Source organism: Neofelis nebulosa, chromosome 4 (assembly GCF_028018385.1).
Source record: "Neofelis nebulosa isolate mNeoNeb1 chromosome 4, mNeoNeb1.pri, whole genome shotgun sequence".
Lineage (NCBI taxonomy): Eukaryota > Metazoa > Chordata > Mammalia > Carnivora > Felidae > Neofelis > Neofelis nebulosa.
In genome coordinates, this window is record NC_080785.1 from 50,191,848 (window position 1) to 50,215,043 (window position 23,196).

The following is a 23,196-nucleotide window of genomic DNA, read 5'->3' on the forward strand; positions in this document are numbered from 1 at the left end:
AAAAAAGGGAAAGATTCATCTTCTTGAAATACAATTTATCATACACCAGCCTAAATACCTACATATACAAAGACATACAACTACCCATAACAAACCTACAAACAGTTTAGACTAACACTGAAGGTCCTCCATTAACAGACTAAAGCTTAATTCCACACTTATCTCTCTCCACTTCCCTAAATGAAACATATGTTCCAGTCAAACTAACCTGTACTCATAACATTCTCAACTTAATGCCTTTGCTTATACCACTTTCCTGTCAGAAATGCCCCTCCCTTCCTTTAAAAAAATTTTTTTAGGGGTGCCCGGGTGGCTCAGTCAGTTGAACATCCGACTTCGGCTCAGGTCATGATCTCACGGTTGGTGAGTTCGAGCCCCGCGTTGAGCTCTGTGCTGACAGCTCAGAGCCTGGAGCCTGCTTTGGATTCTGTGTCTCCCCCTCTCTCTGCCCCATCCCCACTCATGCTGTCTTAAAAATAAATAAAACATTAAAATTTTTTTTTAACATTTATTTTTGAGAGACATAGTGAGACAGAGCACAAGTGGGAGAGGGGCAGAGAGAGAGAGCAGGGACACAGAATCTGAAGCAGGCTCCAGGCTCTGAGCTGTGAGCACAGAGCCCGACGAAGGGCGGGGCTTGAACTAGAAGACTGCAAGATCAAGACCTGAGCCCAAGGTGCAGGCCCAACCAACTGAGCCACCCAGGCGCCCCTCCCTTCCTTTAATCTTATTTCCCTACTGTATTCTTCCCTGACCCATTCTTGCACAAAACACCAATTCTCACTCAGTTTAACTTGATACTCTTAGCTCACATAAAATCAAAACAGGTACTGATTTCATAAAATGCTTACAATGAGTGTGTCTCCATTTTGGAATTTGACTTAAGAAACAAAACAAAAAAATAGTAAATGACTCCTCTATCAGGCAAAATCAAGGAAGGAGGGATTCAAAATGAAACTGAAAGGGCAACTGGGTGGCTCAGTCAGCTGAGCATCCAATGCTTGATTTCGGCTCAGGTCATCATCCCAAGGTCACTGATCAAGCCCTGCGGGCTCCACACCAAATGGGGAGCCTGCTTAAGATTCTCTCTCCCTCTAGCCAACTAATCTTTGACAAAGCAGGAAAGAATATCCAATGGAATAAAGACAGTCTCTTCAGCAAGTGGTGCTGGGAAAACTGGACAGCGACATGCAGAAGAATGAACCTGGACCCCTTTCTTACACCATACACAAAAATAAACTCAAAATGGATGAAAGTTCTCAATGTAAGACAGGAAGCCATCAAAATCCTTGAGGAGAAAGCAGGCAAAAACCTCTTTGACCTTGGCTGCAGCAACTTCTTACTCAACACGTCTCCGGAGGCAAGGGAAAGAAAAGCAAAAATGAACTACTGGGACCTCATCAAAATAAAAAGCTTCTGCACAGCAAAGGAAACAATCGGCAAAACTAAAAGGCAAGTGACAGAATGGGAGAAGATATTTGCAAATGACATATCAGATAAAGGGTTAGTATCCAAAATCTATAAAGAACTTATCAAGCTCAACACCCAGAAAACAAATAATCCAGTGAAGAAATGGGCAAAAGACACGAACAGATGCTTCTCCAAAGACGACATCCAGATGGCCAACCATCACATGAAAAAATGCTCCACATCACTCACAATCAGGGAAATACAAATCAAAACCACAATGAGATACCACCCTCACAGCTGTCAGAATGGCTAACATTAACAACTGAGGCAACGACAGATGTTAGTGAGGACGTGGAGAAAGAGGATCTCTTTTGCACTGCTGGTGGGAATGCAAGCTGGCACAGCCACTCTGGGAAACAGTATGGAGGCTGCTCAAAACATTAAAAATAGAACTACCTTGGGGCGCCTGGGTGGCGCAGTCGGTTAAGCGTCCGACTTCAGCCAGGTCACGATCTCGCGGTCCGTGAGTTCGAGCCCCGCGTCAGGCTCTGGGCTGATGGCTCGGAGCCTGGAGCCTGTTTCCGATTCTGTGTCTCCCTCTCTCTCTGCCCCTCCCCCGTTCATGCTATGTCTCTCTCTGTCCCAAAAATAAATAAAAAACGTTGAAAAAATAAAAATAGAACTACCTTATGACCCAGCAACTGCACTGCTAGGCATTTATCCAAGGGATACAGGGATGCTGTTTTGTAGGGGCACATGCACCCCCATGTTTATAGCAGCACTATCGACAATAGCCAAAGTATGGAAAGAGCCCAAATGCCCATTGATGGATGAATGGATAAAGAAGAGGTGGGGTGGGTGGGTGTGTGTGTGTGTGTCTCTACACACAAATGGAGTATTACTTGGCAATCAAAAAGAATGAAATCTTGCCATATGCAACTACATGGATGGAACTAGAGGATGTTATGCTAAGCGAATTAGTCAGAGAACGACAAACATATGACTTCACTCATATGAGGACTTTAAGATACAAAACATGAACATAAGGGAAGCAAAAATAATATAAAAACAGGGAGGGGGACAAAACATAAAAGATTCTTAAATATAGAGAACACACACAAGGTTCCTGGAGGGGTTGTTGGGGGGGGGGGGGGGGGGAATGGACTAAGTGGGTAAGGGGCATTAAGGAATCTATTCCTGAAATCATTGTTGCACTGTATGCTAACTTGATGTAAATTTTAAAAATTAATAAATTATTTAAAAAATAATAAAAGATTCTCTCTCCTTCTCCCCTATGCACATGCTAATAAAATAATAAAAGGAAATGTCATTGCATGCCAAACTTTAAAAAAAAAAAATTCAACAAAATAATGTTTATTTTTGAGAGAGAGGGAGAGGGAGAGGGAGAGGGAGAGGGAGAGGGAGAGGGAGAGGGAGAGGGAGAGGGAGAGGGAGAGGGAGAGGGAGAGGGAGAGGGAGAGGGAGAGGGAGAGGGAGAGGGAGAGGGAGAGGGAGAGGGAGAGGGACAGAGTATGAGCAGGAGACGGGTAGAGAGAAAGGGAGACACAGGATCACTAGCAGGCTCCAAGCTGTCAGCACAGAGCCCGATGCAGGGCTCAAAGTCGCTTAACCAACTGAGCTACCCAGGTGCCCCTTGTTCAATAGTTTTTCTGCCCTCCTCACTCTGTACAGCCATTTTTCACTTCTAGATACCCTCAATGTCCCTAATTCTAGCAGCAACTCTTCTAGTTTGCTGCTTAACTTATACACACCAATCAAAATTTCAGAACCATTAAAATCAGATCTAAAATAAATTTATTCTGAGGGAGAATCTAGAGGAACCCAGTAGGAAAGTTTTACTGTTGACATTTATGACATTTTGAATATTCAAATGACTTAAAATTTTATTTAAGTAATCTCTACATTCAAAGTGGGGCTTGAACTCGACTCCAAGATCAAGAGTCACATGCTCTTCCAACTAAGCCAGCCAGGCACCCCAAAGAGATTCTCTTGTTTTAGTTCTCTACTACATTGTAAAGAGTTGAAATTGCCAGAAAATCTGTAGCACAGTAAAGCACCACCATAATGATCACCTCAATGTAATTCACAAATATTATAAAAAATGGCAAAATTTAAGGACTAGGATACCTGCCATCATAGAGTTTACTATTTAGTCATGTAAAACAGAAAACTCTTATAAAAGCATAAGACAATATGAGCAATATTTAAGTAGAATAGCAGAGTAACATGGCTATAGAATTGTATAATTAACACTAATTACAAATGACTGGAAGAGACAGTAAATGATATAACAACTCAAAGGAAAAGATCTTTTTTCAGGTAAGGAATGGAGAAAACAGAAGAAAAAAAAAAGGATTCTGAAAAGTTTTCACAAGACCTGGAGTGACACTGAACCTTTTGATCAAAGAGAGGTGAGTCTGGCAAATTCAAGTTCCCAGTATTTGTTGTATACTACTCTGTACTGTTAAATATTTCATGTTTACAAAACGTTTAAGTTTACAATTGTAAGAAAGGCCCTCAATGCAGAGTTAAGACGAGGCTTATATAAGCTACGTATCAACCTGCTTAAAAAGAAAACAGAATACCTAAGTGGAAGAAATACACAGAAAGTTCTTACCTTGAATATACCAACCCAATCTTTTGGATGTGGATGGATATATGGAGTTAAGGTGTAATGACATTCCAGGTGTGCATTAGGAAGATAACTCTTGGCCACATTTTGAAAGATGACATGGGCAAAGTTGGAAGTCTGCAAGGGGACTTCTTGAAAGGATGTCATTGTGAATCTGTAACAAGTAAATCATGTAAGTTGAATGAAACCAACTAAAAACAAAACAAAACAAAAAAAACCTTACACCTTCAGAAAATGCTTAACATTGAATGCAAATTACATGAGAATTTGCATGCCATAATTATTGACAAGATATATACTTAGAACTCGTCTTTAAAAATGTGGTTAAATTTTTTTAAATGTGCTTAAATATAAAAACACAACCAGGAAATAACAAGTTATAAGATGACTCAGAAAGTTACATAAGGATTAAAAAAACAAAACCAAAATCAAAAACTCTCAACTCTCTTGGAAAGCCTAGCCCACTGTTTCGTTTGCAAGCAAAAGCAAATGAACCAGAAGTGTTTCTATGCTGAACCCTGGAATTTAGTAATTTTCTTCCTCAATCTGACCCATCCTCCTCTAGGTCTTAGGCTCCTATTAATTGATGTTAACCTCTCTGTGTCTGCATTCCTGACCCATGTTCGTGATCCCTTAGACCAGCATTCTCAACCTGAGCTACATATTAAAATCATTAGGGGGTCTCCAAAAAGGGGGGTTGGGTGGCATCTGGCTGGCTCAGTCGGTACGTAGAGCATGTGACTCCTGATCTCAAGGTTGTGAGTTAGAGACCCACAATGGTTACAGAAGTTACTTAAAAATAAAATCTTTAGGGGTGTCTGGTGGCTCAGTCAGCTAAGCAGCCGACTTCAGCTCAGGTCATGATCTCACAGTTCATGAGCTGGGAGCCCAACATCAGGCTCCCTGCTGTTAGCACAGTCTGCTTTGGATACTCTGTCCCCCTCTCTCTGCCCCCACCCATACACGCTCTCTCAAAGAACATTATAAAAAATAATAATAAAGAACTTAAAAAAAAATGAAAAGATGACAATGACTTTCTGAAGGCAGGATCTGGGTAAGTATGGGTGTGTGCATGCATTTTTTTTTCTTTAAAAAATAAAGATTACTTGGGGAGACGTTTTAAGATTTTTTAAATAACCTCTACAAGAGGCTTGAACTCACAAACCCAGAGATCAAGCGTCTCATGCTGTACCAACTAAGCCACCAAGGCACCCCTCCCCAAGTAATCTTAAGTATTCATTACCACCTCTCACTCATTTCCACAAATGCCCAGACCCAGCCTGTCTTCATTCAGGACTTCTGGTACACGCTTGTTCAGATATCTCAAATCACATAAAATCTCAGCTGGTCTACTTGACACAACTCAGCTTATCTGTTCCTTTCAGCCTATACTGATTTTATACCCTTTCATTCTGGGTTTAATAATCCTACCTTGGCTTCCAGTGTTCATGTGCTCTTTCCATAGATTTACTGATTTAAAAATAAGTTCTTTTTTATGGGCACCCAGGTGGCTCAGTCGTCAAGTATCTGGCTTCAGCTCAGATCATGATCTCACAGTTCAGGAGTTCAAGTTCCACATTGGGTGAGCTCGAGCTCCACTTTGAGTAAAACACTAGCCCCACTTTCTCTCAGTCCCACCCCTTCCTCCCTCTCTCTCAGCTCCTCATAGGATTCTCTCTCTCTGCCCCTTGCTCAACTGCGCCCTCTCTCTCAAAAACTAAGTTGTTGTGGTTTTTTTTTTTTAACGTATAGTGCCAATGAAATACATAGCTGTTGAAAATCTATTACAGATTCAGTGAATGTTCACTGGCTTAGTGAACACCAAGCACAAGAGAGATGGTGAAAATGAACTATAAAAATCTGCAAGACACAAATATTTTCCATATTTTGTACTCTACTTTTTGAGAAAAAGGATACAACTGAGAATTTACTCATAAAAGCCATCTATACGTGTGTCACAGACTCAGTGCAATTATTATTGATTCTACAGTACACATAAATTATGACAACATCCCTATGGTACTTGCTTCTTAGTCATCACAACAGAAATCTCCGTGATGGGGGAGAAAAGAGGCAAGATTTTTGCCAACCAAATTAATCTCATTTACTTCACAAATCAATAAAGTCTCTATAGGGCAAACACAGCGTTAGTCTATACTCATTTTAACTATTAAAAAAGTCTTGGGGCACCTGGGTGGCTCAGTCGGTAAGCATCTGAGTTGAGCTCAAGTCATGGTTTGTGAGTTCGAGCCCCATGTTGGGCTCTGTGCTGACAGCTCGGAGCCTGGAGCCTGCTTTGGATTCTATGTCTCCCGCTCTCTCTGTCCCTCCCATGCTCATGCTCTGTCTCTGTCTCTCAAAAATAAAGGTTAAAAAAGTCTTTATTGCTAAGAAGATCTCAGACAACATGTTTTTACAATATGTTTCTTTTGCTGACCTATTTGAAATACTAGCAAATTTTTGAAGTTTCAAAATAATAACACTTCAGAAAATATCCACTTTTCTTCTTGTGTCTGCTCAACTTCTATTCAAGTACTGCTTTACTGAAACAATATACTGGACATCTCATAAAGAGAATGTCAATGGTGAACCTAGAGGCCACTGCTAGAATACAGTCTGGTTGACTGTTAGCTAGGTGTGAGCTCTGCCAGGATTCCAAGGTAAGGAGAGCACATTCAGTAGCAATCCTTCTAGGTAAGATCTCTGCACTAACAAAAAGGCTTTATGACCAGCAGCCCTATTTCACAGAAGGACTTAACTAGTATTCCCCAGCTGGTATGCCAAAGCCTTCAGTAAAATGAAAAAAGGTAGCACTTACTTACAAATATTGGGAACTCTGCATAAAATAAATGAAGTGTTATTTACTTTGCTGCTTTGAATTGTCTGACCTAATTTGGGCTCAGGGGGATGTCATGGTGCTAATAAAGTCACTAATGATAATCTCTTTTCAAGTCAATGGCTTCATAAAGAAGGAAAAAATAACCCATCAATTCCAGTTTTGAAATATTGTTCAGTACTGGTTATATCAGTAAGAGAAGCTATAGCTAAATCAATGAAACCAACCTCTAGCAGACTCAACTACCAAAACTGAGACAAGTGAATCAGTAATATTTTTCTACAAAGAAAATGAATACTTCGGTTTCTTTGAGGAGGGTATTTATTAAGGAGAAAATAAGGCTAGATTAGAATGAGTTGCCATGTTTTTAATTAAAAGCAGTTTAAGAATGAAACTTTTTCTTAAAATTTATCATGTTTCCTAAAGTAAACTAAATTAACAAAGCTGTGATTATGTTATAAAACAAGGCAGTGAAGTTTAAACTTTTGTTTAACCTCAACTACAACAGTGTCTTAAAAATCCATAATCAATCTTACACTTTTACTTCACTGAAAAGATGAAAAATAGCAAGAAGGTACAGATCTATGTATTTATGTATGTTTGTTTATATGCTTATAAATTGATCAAAAAGGACTCAAAAAGTACACACAACAGTCTTTACTCAAGAGGAATCTGTGTGAAGACAACTTTTAATTGATATTTTACTAGTATAGATAAATGCATTGTTTTCACTGTTTTAAATAAACATATTAACATAAAGCTGCATTTTTAAACCTTCCCCCCAAAATTCAAGTTTTTAACAGAAAACCCTAAATCAGACTTTAAATATATTCATGATTATAAATCTTAAGATAATTTGTGATCCTAATAACCTTAATCTCTCTCCAACACTCCTTCCTCCCTTTTTAAAAATTTCAATGCAATTATAACTACAGAAATGTTTTACAAGTCATTCCACTCTCATTACTAGTTTTTCAAACTTTAAAAATTAAATTCCAATGTATTTCCTAGTCATAAAAACTTAACAGGGGTAAATGTAATCTGAATGTAATTACCACATGAATGAATCCATTTCCAATAGTAAAATAAAAATTTCCCATAGAAGTCCTGTTTCACTCCTTACTCAGATAAAGAAATGAAAAGATGGGCAAGCTTTAAAAAATGCTGAAATTCACTGAGAATGTCAATGTATCAAGATGATTCACAGGCAGATTTATACAATATCCATGCACACCCGCTCACACACACACAAACAGGCAGAGACACAAAGCCTAGTGGAGAGGTTAATGTGCAAAGTCACTGCATCACCTTGTGGTAATGCTTGGGAAGTGTAGCTTCACTAACATCCTGAGGAAAAGAACAAACTGCACCTCAGCTGGAGAGGAAATATAGCCCCCCCCCCCCACACACACACAAAGAGAAATGGAAGCAGCGGGACTAGACCAAATTTTACTTCCCATTCTCTAAAGTACATCTCCAGAAACGTGAGTACGCTAAGATGGAAACGAAGGCTAAGCAAAAATTTTTGACTCAAGAATTAAAGAACCAAACACATTCAGCTGGGAAACCAAGTCTGAAATGCATACACTTGCTGCCTGCAGTGACCTCTTCCATGTTTCCTACTATATTCCCGAACATCTCTAGAGTCGCTTTGTATGAATTATGCTGTAAACTTTATACTATTAAGTCTTTGGTCTAAAATCCAATTGTGTTATTCTGCGGATTCATCAATATCTAAGGAAAAGACAAATAACGTGCAGTGGGCACTCAGTTAAGTAGCTAAAATAAATTGGGGGGGGGGGGTAGGGAAGAGGTGGAAGCACTTCAATGTTGTATTTCTTCCTGCTGGAACTTTTTCAAGCCCAAAACAAATCTGTCTTTTGTGGTAGTATTTTTCCAGTGGCTTCTGCTACTTATTTTATTTTGCTGGACAAGTCCAAAATGTAAGCCTCAGCCAAGCGAACTAGAAAATATACTCTGAATTTTGTTCTGTGTGATAGGATTGTGGTAATCGTGGGGTTTTTTTTTTTCCCAAAGCCCTTATCAAGTTAAAGACACTAAACTAATTATAAGTGAAATATCCTGATGTCCAGGATTTATTTGCTTTTAAAACTCCAGGGGGAAAAATGTTTTGGAGGAGATAAAACAAGATTAGCAAAATGGTCGTTCCTTCCACCGTTTGTTCTCCTTTTGCATATGTTTGTAAGTAAAGATCAGTAATAAAAACTCCATGTATGACCTGCAATAGAACACCTTATATATAGTGAATGACAAACTCAGCAAAAAAAAAAGTCTTTAAAATCTTCAGTTAAAAATATATGAACTTTTAAAATTATCTCCAAACCTCAGTCCCATAGGACACACAAATATCTGAAGGAAAAGCTGTTTAACATTCTAATAGTTTCCAATTACTCATACTTTAGCTCAAAGATTATCAGCTGGTTTATAGAGCAGAAAAATGTTGTCTGAAATCTTTTTGGAAGGCAGAAGCAAAGCCAACAATCTGTTAATTTGCACTCTTACAACCAGCATCCCTATCTCTAGAATTCTTTACAGCTGAGTACCACTACACTCTGCCCAGGTGTCACTCATACCACTTTTATTTACTCCGTAGATTGTTTTTAAAGGTGGCTTCTAAAAAACTCTATCTTGGGGCACCTGAGTGGCTCAGTCAGTTAAGCGTCCAACTCTTGATGTCGCTCAGGTCCTGATCTCAAGATTGGTGAGTTCCAGTCCCGCGACTAGCTCTGCACTGTCAGCACCGCTCTGTGTGGTGTTCTCTCGCTCCTGCGCCCCTCCCTCTGCTCACGCTCTCTCAAAATAAACTTACTTAAATATTTTATTTTTATTTTTGAGGGGGGTGGGTGGAAGAAGCTGGCTCTGCAGTGAGAGCAGAAAGGCCAATGCGGGGCTGGAACCCACGAACTGTGAGATCATGACCTGAGCTGAAGTCTGATGGCTAACCGACTGAGCCACCCAGGCGCCCCTCAAAATAAACTTTATTTAAAAAAGAGAGAGAGAGAGAGAAAATAAAAAGCTATGATCTTGGCCCATATAAAGAGAATTTTTATCTTTCTGTAAGGATTTGAGCCAAAATAAACTTTAAAAGCCAGAAGAGCATACAGCCAAAATTTTACTTAGTAATATCCAAAATCCAAAAAACTAAAATCCAATGAACCTCACATGTGTATTCCCCCAAAGTACATGAGCATCGTTAGAATGTTTCATATTTAACATTAAAATGGCTACAGCATTAACTGTAAACAGGTATACAACTCAATGTGACTACAAGAAAAAACAACAGGATGTTGTTTGAAGTTGCAAAAAATAAATTAAAAAGACCTAATAAGTCATTTCTAACGTAATCAATACTTCGAGAAACCAAGTTTAAGAACAAAACAAAGGCCTGGCCTCAGGCCCTTCTCTCTACCTGCATGGGACTTTGAGGGGCAATCGTCCCACTTTTAGATTAACATGTTATTGAATTCATCTCTTTAAATGATTTGGAACGGAGCACGAAAATCGTAATTAGTGCCACAGTTCGCGCTGTTTGTAGAACTTTTATAATGAGTGTAATGCAGACTTGGGTAAGATTTCCCGTCTAAATCCTTGTCCTAAGCAACGTTTGAAGCCTTAAAACCTATTATACAGAAAGTCAAATGCCACCGTGTTTTCAAATAAACCTATTATTAAAAAGGGAACTAAATGTATCAACAGTCACAGACACACACACACACACACACACACACACACAAAAACCTCACCCACACCCAATTCAAACAAAGATTGCCCCAGGCGAGGAGACCGGTCGGGACCAGACCACAACTTGCGAGCCTGCAGGGTGTTGGGTGGAGGAAAGGGAGAGTTGTGAAATCAAGAAAAGTTGCCTAAGCAAAAGAAGACGTGTGGCTCTCTTAAGACTTTTTTTTTTTCTTTTTTTGAGATCCCTCGGAACGTTAAGCGTAGGAGCCACCCATAAACAGACGAAAGAAACGTTTACCAGACCTGTAGCCCAGGTGAAGGCTGCGATCCGGCCCCAACAGCTAACTCCGCCCCCCGCCCGCAAACGGAGGCGGCGCAGTGAGTCTCCGCCTCCTTCTCCAACGGCGACACAAACCAAAACACCTGGGTTTCACCCCACCCGAGCAAACCCGAGCCTCGGACTCGACCTGTTTTCCCAAGCTCGCCTACGCCGGCAGCACACATACTGCCCTCAGAGCACACCCTAGAATGGGCCTCGGGCAAGACAGGTTCTTCTTCGGGGGTCCCCCGTGTCACTCGCCCCCGCCACAGTGCCCACGTCCCCCAGGGCTCCCCCCCAAATCGCGAAGGCCTATCCCGGGGCCTCCCCGCCGTGTGGGGCGGCCACCCGTCGTTTTTCCCAGCCCCACTGCTAACCGAAGTTGCCCACACCCCCGTTACAACCGTAGTCCAGAAGGAAAAGTTTGTCCTGGGGAAGGAAAGCATCGTCATTTGGCTGCATCGTCACCACGGCGATCATTCCCGAGACTGGCCAGGCCCCTAGACTCTTATGAGCTGAGGAGCGTACCGCGAGCCCCCAAAGAGCTCCAGCTGGGGCCCCGCACAAGTCGCTGGAGCCGGTCGGGGAAGGCACTTACCCTGCGAGGAGCCCCACGACAGAGGGAGCGTTAGAGAGGCTTCCGAGCCGGTGCCGCCATCAGCCGCCGAACCTCTTCCGCCACCACTACCTCTCTCCCCCGACCGGCTACACCTCCCCTCAGTGCCAAAAAGCCGGCGGTACGTCACTTCCGGCTGTGGGCCCGCCCCTTCCGCCACCGCCGCGCTTGGTGGGCCGGGCCATTCAGCTGAAATGAAGTCTCTGCAAACGTGACCTTTCACCAGCTCTGAGGGCGGATCCAAACTCCAGACCGGCCTTTTACCTACTCCTCCTCTTTCTTCGGCCTCCCAGGAATCGCTCGCAGACCTAGTCAAACAGGGTCCGTTTGGATTTGCGTTTTTCATTTAATTATTACTTTGACCGGAAAGTTAGGTAACTTACCAGTTAGGTTGAAAGGGTAGTCCAAAGTTACATGGACTATTACCATGGCATTGCCCGGCTCTTAAAAATCCTGTCTAAATGAATCCGTTTATTTTATAGATGACAAAGTAGGGAAACGAGAGAAGTGAAGGAGCGGACCACAGGGCTAGGACTGCAACCCCTAACTCGAAGGCTCTAGCCCAACTCCTGGTCCAGTCCTGTGCTTGCTTGACTGAGATTTTGTTCATTGGAAGACCTCGGTTCTAGACGCGATACAGTTCCAATGCTCTAGGATTTCCTTTTGTCCCAGCAGTGGTCTCTTTCTGCCCGCACTTCTATGAGTGGTTACCTGCTTTTATTATCTGTGTTATTTTGCTTTTATTATCTGTTATTCTGTGTGTGTGTGTGTGTGTGTGTAAATTTTGTCCTGTGTTTTCTGTTCAATTATATTTTCTTTTTTTTTTTTTTTAAGTTTTTTTATTTATTTTTGGGACAGAGAGAGACAGAGCATGAACGGGGGAGGGGCAGAGAGAGAGGGAGACACAGAATCGGAAACAGGCTCCAGGCTCCGAGCCATCAGCCCAGAGCCTGACGCGGGGCTCGAACTCACGGACCGCAAGATCGTGACCTGGCTGAAGTCGGACGCCCAACCGGCTGCGCCACCCAGGCGCCCCTATATTTTCTAAAATCACTTTTGACTGTGATGTCTCTTACCTTCCTGTAGCAGGCATTCAGTTTGAATCCAAACTCCACGGAAGCAAGTGTTTCTGTTCTATTTCATCATATTCCTCTGCTGCTATAAAACCCTTTTAAGGGGCGCCTGGGTGGCTCGGTTGGTTAAGCGTCTGACTTTGGCTCAGGTCATGATCTCACGGTCTGTGAGTTCGAGCCCCGCGTCAGGCTCTGTGCTGACAGCTCAGAGCCTGGAGCCTGTTTCAGATTCTGTGTCTCCCTCTCTCTCTGCCCCCTCCCCTGTTCATGCTCTGTCTCTCTCTGTCTCAAAAATAAATAAACGTTAAAAAAAAATTTTTTTAAAAAAACCTTTTAAAATCATCAATATCTCCAGTAAAGAAAGGATAATTACCTCACATTAAATGCTCTAAATACAGAACATACAGAATCTTGTCATAGTCTTTCATTTTTTTTCTTCCACATGCTTAAGATTACAATACCTTCAGGGGCACCTGGGTGGCTCAGTCGGTTGAGTGTCTGACTTGGGCTCAGGCCATGATCTCAAGGCCCGGCCTCCTGCTCTGTGCCAACAGCTCAGAGCCTGGATGGAGCCTGCTTTGGATTCTGTGTCTCCCTCTCTCTCTACCCCTCCTCCACTTGCACTCTGTCTCTCAAAAATAAACATTAAAAATTAAAAAAAGATTACAATACCTTCAATAATACAGGTTCTTAATGTTTGCTCAATTGCTTCCTATAAAAACCTTTGAACTTGGTTCTGCTGTATATCATACTTGATGGTAGAATTTCAGAAGAACTTTATAGGTCATTTAGTACCAACCTCCTTATTTTACAGATGATGATATTGGTGGGATAATATCACTGATCACTAGTGTTACTATTAGCAGTCTTCTAGTAGTGGAAATAACTGCATCCCTTAAGAAATGAAAATATAGTAGGGGCGCCTGGGTGGCTCAGTCTGTTGAGCTTCCTACTTAGGCTCAGGTCATGATCTCAAGGTTGGTGGGTTCGAGCCCACGTTGGCCTCTGTGCTGACAGCTGGGAGCCTGGAGCCTGCTTCTGATTCCCTGCCTCCGTCTCTCTCTGCCCCTCGCCCACTCAAACTCTGTCTCTCTTCCTCACTAAAAAATAAATAAACACTACAGAAAATTTTTGGGGGGCGCCTGGGTGGTTCAGTCAGTTAAGCATCTGACTTCGGCTCAGGTCATGATCTCTCGGTTGGTGAGTTCAAGCTCCACGTCAGGCTCTGTGCTGACAGCTGGATTCTAGAGCCTGCTTCAGATTCTGTGTCTCCCCCTCTCTCTGCCCCTCTCATGCTCTCATGCTCTGCCTCACAATGATAAACATCAAAAAAAATTTTTTTAATAAAAAAATCTTTTTAAAGAAATGTAAAGATAGTAGTAAATTTTATAAGCACAATTTTTCAGAGGTGTCACTCTTTTTTAACCACGTTACTTGTTTATATGTAATTTCTAATTGTCACCAATTTTCAGTTAATGAAATCAGAAAAACAGTGTGCTTAAGAAAAGCCATAATTGGAAAGCATTTTTATGCAAGTCTTTTTACTTTATTTTGTTATTTTTGATAATTTCTTGAATTTTTAGACCTTATTTTCCCCATGAAGGTATTTGCTTAGGAACTATAACTTGCTTTAATCCAGTTAATAATGGCCCCTTGAATTTTTAGACCATGTTTCTCCCAGTAAGCTAAATATATATCCTTTTGGTATTTAATTGAATTGTTAAAAATTAGCCTATTGTAGATATAGCAGTGTACTTGGGCCATAAGGGATATGGATCCACACATGAAGCCTTTGGGCCAGGTGGGTTTCAGAATTCAGAATTTTTTAGACTTCCGAAAAATGTATTTGCTTAATGTTCCATGACATTGCACAAGGTCTGCAACAGCACATCATAATCAAGTTAACATTTTTTGAGGAAAAATTATGACTACCACACTACAAAGTAGGATAAAGCACACAGTCTTCAATACAGATCAGGTTTTTCAGATCAAGCTTTGCCACTCTGCTATGATGCATTCAGGTGAGTTCAGGTCAAGACAGGTTTTGCCACAAAACGTGAAGAGAACATTTTACCTTCAAAACAGTGAATAAGGGATTGTAGACCTGTTCCAAGAATTATTGGAAAGTAAACCCCTTAGGATCTCATAATATTTCTGGAGCAATTATAATTTCAGGTAGTTTCTAGATGGTTCTCCTAATCTATCACCTACCATCTGTCCTGTGTTTAGATTGAGCAAATATCTAAAAGACACCGTTCCTCTGGGGCACCTGGGTGGCTCAGTTGGTTAAGCATCTGACTTCAACTCAGGTCACGATCTCGCGGTCCGTGAGTTCGAGCCCCGCGTCGGGCTCTGGGCTGATGGCTCAGAGCCTGGAGCCTGCTTCCAATTCTGTCTCTCCCTCTCTCTCTGCCCCTCCCCCGTTCATGCTCTCTCTCTGTCTCAAAAATAAATAAACGTTAAAAAATAAAAAAAAATAAAAATAAAAAAAAATAAAAGACACCGTTCCTCTGTTAGAAGGATTCATGATAACAAAGGGAAGAAAATAAAATGAATCTATGAAAATGTGGGTGACTCTAAAATATGACAATAAAATGGGTATAAAAGATATTCAGAGATGAGAGAACTCAGTGTAGTCTTGCGTGAGCAGTATACTTTTCTTGGAGGAGGTAGACCGCTGGTAAAGCATTTTGATGAAGGCATGGAAGGAAGAAGACCAAGTCAGAATATAAGAGCTTGGGCACAGGAGTCAGGCAGGAAGAAGATCGTTAACAAAAAACAATCGCCATCTGTTTAGTACACAGTGCTGGCCAGCCACTCTGCCAGATATTTCGGATGCCTCCACTCGTCACAGCAATCCTATACGGTATCACCCCAACATGCCGGGAAATGTAGCTTCGGAAAAGTTAAATAGCTTGCCCATGATCATGAAAAGGGCAAACCAGACTTGCACTCAAATCTGTAACTCTCAAAGTTCATCCATTTTCCCCCGTACCATGCTGTTTCTTTTTCTTTCTTTCTTTCTTTCTTTCTTTCTTTCTTTCTTTCTTTCTTTCTTTCTTTCTTTCTTTCTTTCTTTTTGTTATGCTGTTTCTTGATAAATGCTTTTTGGTCATATAGAATGTGAGCTGGGTTTTGCCAGGTGCTCTGGGAAGACAGAATAAAGCATGGTAAGAAATGGACCTTGAGAAGTAAAGGAGAAAGAAGGCACGATACAAAATACTTAATTTTGAATTAGCAAGACTCTGTTAAACTGAACCAGGCCTTGAAAGATGAACAGGATCTGAGAAGGCAGACAAAGGGCTTATTGGAAAGAATAATTAAAAGGCACAAATTTGACAAATAGGTGGGACAACATGGTTTGAAAATTGGAAAAATTAAGTTCCAATAGACATGTTATAGAAATATTACGAGTTTTGAAAGCCAGGCAAAATAAATCGTTTTCATCTTTCGGAATGGTGATTTTCCTCAGAGTTTATATTAAAGATTCCCTTTGCTGGCACAAAAACAGACACATAGACCAATGGAATAGAATAGAAACCCCAGAACTAGACCCACAAACGTATGGCCAACTAATCTTTGACAAAGCAGGAAAGAACATCCAATGGAAAAAAGACAGTCTCTTTAACAAATGTTGCTGGGAGAACTGGACAGCAACATGCAGAAGGTTGAAACTAGACCACTTTCTCACACCATTCACAAAAATAAACTCAAAATGGATAAAGGACCTGAATGTGAGACAGGAAACCATCAAAACCCTACAGGAGAAAGCAGGAAAAGACCACTCTGACCTCAGCCATAGCAATCTCTTACTCGACACATCCCCAAAGGCAAGGGAATTAAAAGCAAAAATGAATTACTGGGACCTTATGAAGATAAAAAGCTTCTGCACAGCAAAGGAAACAACCAACAAAACTAAAAGGCAACCAATGGAATGGGAAAAGATATGTGCAAATGTCATATCGGACAAAGGGCTAGTATCCAAAATCTATAAAGAGCTCACCAAACTCCACACCCGAAAAACAAATAACCCAGTGAAGAAATGGGCAGAAAACATGAATAGACACTTCTCTAAAGAAGACATCCGGATGGCCAACAGGCACATGAAAAGATGTTCAATGTCGCTCCTTATCAGGGAAATACAAATCAAAACCACACTCAGATACCACCTCATGCCAGTCAGAGTGGCCAAAATGAACAAATCAGGAGACTATAGATGCTGGTGAGGATGTGGAGAAACGGGAACCCTCTTGCACTGTTGGTGGGAATGCAAATTGGTGCAGCCACTCTGGAAAGCAGTGTGGAGGTTCCTCAGAAAATTAAAAATAGACCTACCCTATGACCCAGCAATAGCACTGCTAGGAATTTACCCAAGGGATACAGGAGTACTGATGCATAGGGGCACTTGTACCCCAATGTTTATAGCAGCACTCTCAACAATAGCCAAATTATGGAAAGAGCCTAAATGTCCATCAACTGATGAATGGATAAAGAAATGGTGGTTTATATACACAATGGAGTACTACGTGGCAATGAGAAAGAATGAAATATGGCCCTTTGTAGCAACGTGGATGGAACTGGAGAGTGTGATGCTAAGTGAAATAAGCCATACAGAGAAAGACAGATACCGTATGTTTTCACTCTTACGTGGATCCTGAGAAACTTAACAGAAACCCATGAAGGAGGGGAAGGAAAAAAAAAAAAAAAAAAAGAGGTTAGAGTGGGAGAGAGCCAAAGCATAAGAGACTCTTAAAAACTGAAAACAAACTGAGGGTTGATGGGGGGTGGGAGGGAGGGGAAGGTGGGTGATGGGTATTGAGGAGGGCACCTTTTGGGATGACCACTGGGTGTTGTATGGAAACCAACTTGACAATAAATTTCATATATTGAAAAAAAAAAGATTCCCTTTGCTAGAAATGATTCTTTCCTTAAAAATCAATACAACTGTTTGGGGTGCCTGTGTGGCTCAGTCGGTTGAGCATCCAACTTCGGCTCATGTCATGATCTCACAGCTTGTGAGTTCAAGCCCCGCGTCGAGCTCTGTGCTGACAGCTCAGAGCCTGAAGCCTGCTTCAGATTCTGTGTCTCCCTCTCTCTGCCCCTAACCCACTCGCATTCTGTCTCTGTCTCTCTCAAAACGAAATAAACATTAAAAACAAAAATTTTTTTAATCAATACATCTGTAAACCTTTGTTTTAAAAAGAGGGCTTTTTAAGATAGGATATGAATAATGATGGGTTCTGGATAGAGAAAGAGAGGATTCCAACATGTAAATAGGGTTATCTTCTCTTACTCTGTTAGGAGATGGTCTTGATGTACTTATTCCTTACCCACATTGCCTCTCCTCTGCTACTCTCCCAATTGTTTATAAAAAACTTTGCTCCTTTGGGGTGCATGCCAATGAGCTATTACCCTCTCTTCTGTCCTTCTTTCTGTCATCTGCTGATCTCCAAGTCACTCTTCCTCATTCAGTGAAGAATATCACCTCGTGCAGTCTTCCTCTCCGTTTGGTGTCTCCTTGGATGAGATCAAAATTAGAAGGCCAACAGGCTGGGCTTTTAATTTCTTCTTTTTTTTTTTAATTTTTTTTTTTACATTTATTTATTTTTGAGAGGCAGAGAGAGACAGAGCACAAGTGGGGGAGGGGCAGAGAGAGAAGGAGACACAGAATCTGAGGCAGGCTCCAGACTCTGAGAGGTCAACGCAGAGCCCGACGCAGGGCTCAATCTCACAAACCGTGAGATCATGACCTGAGCCAAAGTAGGATGCTTAACCAACTGAGCCACCGAGGCGCCCCTGGGCTTTTAATTTCTTGAACCCCTTCATCTCCAATAACCTCCACACCACTCCAGATACCTATTTCCATGCTCATACCTTGGACCTTGTCCCCACCTGTAACTCCTTAACCTTCAAAATTAAGCATCTTGCTCTTTGACAACAACCTTGAGGGCTTGAACTCAGGACCCTGAGATCAAGACCTGAGCTGCAATCAAGAGTCAGATGCTTAACTGACTGAGCCACCCCAACGCCCCAGCCTTTTATTCTTCTAACTTGCTTATTCAAATATGCCCACTCTATTTCTCAAACTCATCGAGATCTCTAATCCATTCAGCTTTCTCCTTTTAATACTTCCCTTCTTATCCAACTCCAAGTCCATGGATTCTCATTTTGTTAACATATGTTCAATATCCTATCCAATATTTTGATTTTCTATCTTACAAATGAAGTGCAATTTCCCATAACAAATGTGTTTATAGACTCTGGAATCGTCATATGCTTTACCACAAAAGTTATGTCTGAGCGTACTAAGCAAAAACTTTGGTGTTAAAATTGAATGTTTTGGGACCCAGGTATCAACTGATAAATGAATGGATAAGGAAGATGTGATGTATACACACGGTGGAATACTATTCAACCATCGAAAAGGATGAGATCTTGCCACTTGTGACAACATGCATGGACCTAGAGGATATTATGCCAGGTGAAATAAGTCAGAGTAAAAACAAGTAATATATGATGTCACTTATAGAAGGAATCTAAAAAACAACAGTTTGGGGCACTGGGTGGCTCAGTCAGTTGAGCATCCCACTTTGGCTCAGGTCATGATCTCATGATTCGTGAGTTCAAGCCCCACGTCGAGTTTGCTGCTATCAGCTCAGCGCCCACTTTGGATCCTATGTCTCCCCCTCTCTCTGCCCCTCCCCTACTTCCTCTCTCTCTCTTTCAAAAATGAATTAACGCTAAAAAAATAAAAAACAACAAAAATGAATAAATGAACAAAAAGAAATACATAAATACAGAGAACCAACTGATGGTTGCCAGAGGGGTTTGGGGTGGGAGGATGAACAAAATGGGTGAAAGGAAGTGGGAGATACAATTATGGAATGAATAAGTTACCCGGATGAAAGGTATAGCATAGGGAATACAGTCAATGGTAATATAATAGTATTGTATGGTAACAGATAGTAGCTATGCTTGTGAGCATAGTATGATCTATAAGCTTGTTTTTTTGTTTTTTTTTTAATGTTTATTTATTTTTGAGACAGAGAGAGACAGCATGAATGGGGGGAGGGACAGAGAGAGAGGGAGACACAGAATCGGAAGCAGGCTCCAGGCTCTGAGCTGTCAGCACAGAGCCCAACACGGGGCTCGAACCCACGGACCGCGACATCGTGACCTGAGCTGAAGTCGGACGCTTAACCGACTGAGCCACCCAGATGCCCCTATAAGCTTGCTAAATCACTATGTTGTACCTCTGAAATTAATGTAACATTGTATGTCAACTATACTTCAACAAATATGTACACACACACATACATACATAATTTAAAAAAAAAACAAAAAACTTTAAAAATTAAACTAGGGCACCTAAAACCACCTTAGCAGTCTTTAGGTAGAGCATTGTATCCTTTATACCATTTTCATTCTCAAACTTTCTTGACAATTATTTTGTAACTGATTATACTTAGAATTTATTTTCTAGAAATATATAGTCTTGGGGCACCTGGGTGGCTCAGTCAATTAAGAGTCCAACTTCGGCTCAGGTCATGATCTCACGGTCATAGGTTTGAGCCCCATGTCAGGTTCTGTGCTGACAGCTCAGAGCCTGCTTTGGATTCTGTGTCTCCCTCACTCTCTGTCACACCTCACTCCCACTCTGTCTCTCTCTTCCTCTCAAAATAAATAAAGATTAAAAAAATAAGAAAAAAAAGAAATATAGAGTCTTTAGAGTTTCTATGTAGCCTAAGCAACACTTAAAGATAACTTTATTAAAGTTTCAAATAAAATTATATACGATGTAGAACATACAAATTGTCTTTCAACTAATAAAAGAAAAGCATTTATCATAAAAACATTAAAAATTAACAAGTTAAAGGAATAAAATGAGTGCCTTGGGAAGTTTCTTGCACTATAAAGAGAGAAACTATGTAATTCATGATATTAATAAACACAGCCTGGGGAGCCTGGGTGGCTCAGTCAGTGAAGCGTCTGACTCTTGAAATCAGCTCAGGTCATGATCTCGCCATTACGGGATGGAGCCCCTCATCCAGCTGTGTGCTGAGCTTGGGGCCCACTTGGGATTCTCTCTCTCTCCCTCTCTCTAACCCTCCTTTGGTCACGTGTGCGCATGCACCCACACAAGCTCTTCCTCTCTCTCAAAATAAATAAATAAACCTTAGAAAGAAAAGAACAGAAAAGAAAAGAAACAGAGCCTGTAGAGATTTATACTTGAGTAAGACATTTGCCCCACCCGGTTCCTAACAGTGCTCTCTGATCCTTACGAAACTGGAGGTCGCTGGAAGTAAATATTCTCCTCTCTTCCTTACTGAGAGGAGAATTCTTTGAATTCTTAAGATACCATGTGAAGAAGATTCTTTCCTCTCAGTGTTTTAAATTACACACCTTTATTTTTTGGGCTCGCTTGCATATCAGTGGTAATGAAAGTTAATAAAGGTACTTTTTTAAAGGTAATCTCTAACCCCTAATGTGGGGCTGGAACTCACGACCCCGAGATCGAATCACATGCTCTACTAACTGAGCCAGCCAGGTGCCCAAACAAACAAATAAAAGTTATTTTAAGAAAATGTTGGGGCACCTGGGTGGCTCAGTTGGTAAGCTCCCGACTTCAGCTTGGTCATGATCTCAGGGTTCATGGGTTCGAGCCCCACATCCAGCTCTGCATTGACAGTGTGGATCCTGCTTGGGATTCTCTCTCTCTCTCTCTCTCTCTCTCTCTCTCTCTCTCTCAAAATAAGTAAATAAACCTTTTTTCAAAAAAGTAAAAGAAAAAAATGTTATTAATATAATCTCCTGAACTTCTAAATTTTAACAAAAGCTGAATCAAAATTTTAGGTTGAAATATGTTTTTACTTCAGATTTCATCTCCTCCCGCCTTCTCAGGAACTCTGTATTTTCTCTCTTATATTCAAGCCCTCTGCCTCCACGAGGTCCTTCCCATTGTCTCTTCTATTTAATTTTTTTTTAATGTTTATTTATTTTTGAGAGAGAGAGAGACAGAGTGTGAGCCAAGAAGGGGCAGAGAGAGAGAAGGAGACAAAGAATCTGAAGCAGGCTCCAGGCTCTAGCTGTCAGCACAGAGCCCATCGCGGGGTCGAACCCACGAACCGTGAGGTCATGACCTGAGCCGAAGTCTGGCACTTAACCAACTGAGCCACCCAGCCATGCCTCTTCTATTTAATTTTTTAAATATTTCCTGATTCCAGGGGAGCCTGGCTGGCTTGGTCAATGGAGCGTGCAACTCTTAGTCTTGGGATGGTGAGTTCAGGCTCCATGTTGGGTGTAGACATTATTTGAATAAAATCTTAAATGAAATAAAATAAAATCTTAAAAAACAAAATTTCCTCCTTATTTTCCTTCAACTGCTATTGCCTCTTGCCTTCACCTTCACAACCAAACTTCTCACTTTTGAAAAGAATTGTCAATATTCTTCCTCACCATTCCCCACTCTTTCTTACCACCCTTCATTCTGCATGCTGCCCCCATCACATCAAAACAGGTTCCATTAATACCAGAATGTACATAATGTGCTCTAGACAGGCGAATCTATCTTAATATCCATTCACATCCCACGGGTGCTAACCTGGTTTCTGACCACATCTCATGATTTGCCAGGAACTCAAGAGATCCATGAAAAGGAATTTAAATTGTATCTGTATTGGAGAATTTGGTCATTCCCCTGATTGATACCCATCCTAGTCATAGAACAAAACATTTTTGATGGGCTTAAAATTAGGAGTAAGAGGAAAGAAGTTGTGGGTTATTGCCACGTCAATTACCAGTTTGTTGCTTGTCCATTTTACATTCACCCTTTTTCCCTGCTTTGTGAAAGTGCACCTAAGTCCTTTAATTTTTTTTTTTTTTTCTTTGCCAGCTGGCTTAATACAAAGCTTTGTCAGTAGAAAGTGCTGGAGAGACATTGCAGTAGACAAGAATTCTGGTTCCTCATTCCTGTCCTGAAATACTTCATGAACATTTTTCTCTACAACCCTAGAGGGCAGATTTCCAGCAAGTTCTACATAGTGGCTGTCCAGCAGGTTCCAAAAGGTGGATTTCTGGCTAGTTCCAGAGAGTGAGTTTCCAGCAAGTTCCACCAGCTCAGTAATACAGCTACTTCTTTGTGAAACTTCTTCCTTCAATGACTCATATCCATGCCCTCTCCATGAGATCTCCTGATCTCTGCCCCAGAGGTGCTCTTGCTTGGGCATGTGTCTCAGCCATGGGGATAGTGTCTGTTCCTTTTATATTTTTTATCACGATCCTTTGAGTTCCCTTTACACCTTATTAGCCTGGTTAATTCAATCTCTTGTTAGAGTTAAGAATTCTGTTTTTTTTTTTTTTTTAATGTTTATGTTTTTGAGACAGACAGACAGAACGTGAGCAGGGGAGGGACAGAGAGAGAGGGAGACACAGAACCCAAAGCAGGATCCAGACTCTGAGCTGTCAGCACAGAGTCCAACACCGGGCTCAAACTCACAAACCACAAGATCGTGACCTAGATCAGAGTTGGACACTTAACCGACTGAGCCACCCAGGCACCCCCAAGAATTCTTTCTATTTAAGTTTCCC

The 23,196-nt window shown here is 41.2% G+C and overlaps 1 protein-coding gene across 2 annotated transcripts in view; it reads right to left on the bottom strand.

Annotated features, from left to right (window-relative positions):
- The window catches only part of TAX1BP1 (Tax1 binding protein 1), a 90,051-nt gene extending 78,377 nt beyond the window's left edge, over positions 1-11,674 (bottom strand). For both annotated transcript variants that reach the window (XM_058724744.1, XM_058724743.1), the window contains exons 1-2: positions 11,519-11,674; positions 4,049-4,217 (exon numbers count right to left, since the gene is read on the bottom strand). In XM_058724744.1, the coding sequence (XP_058580727.1) occupies positions 4,049-4,210 (162 nt within the window). In that variant the 5' untranslated portion in view covers positions 4,211-4,217; positions 11,519-11,674. The remainder of the gene's footprint in view (positions 1-4,048; positions 4,218-11,518) is intronic.
- Positions 11,675-23,196: the final 11,522 nt, after the last annotated feature.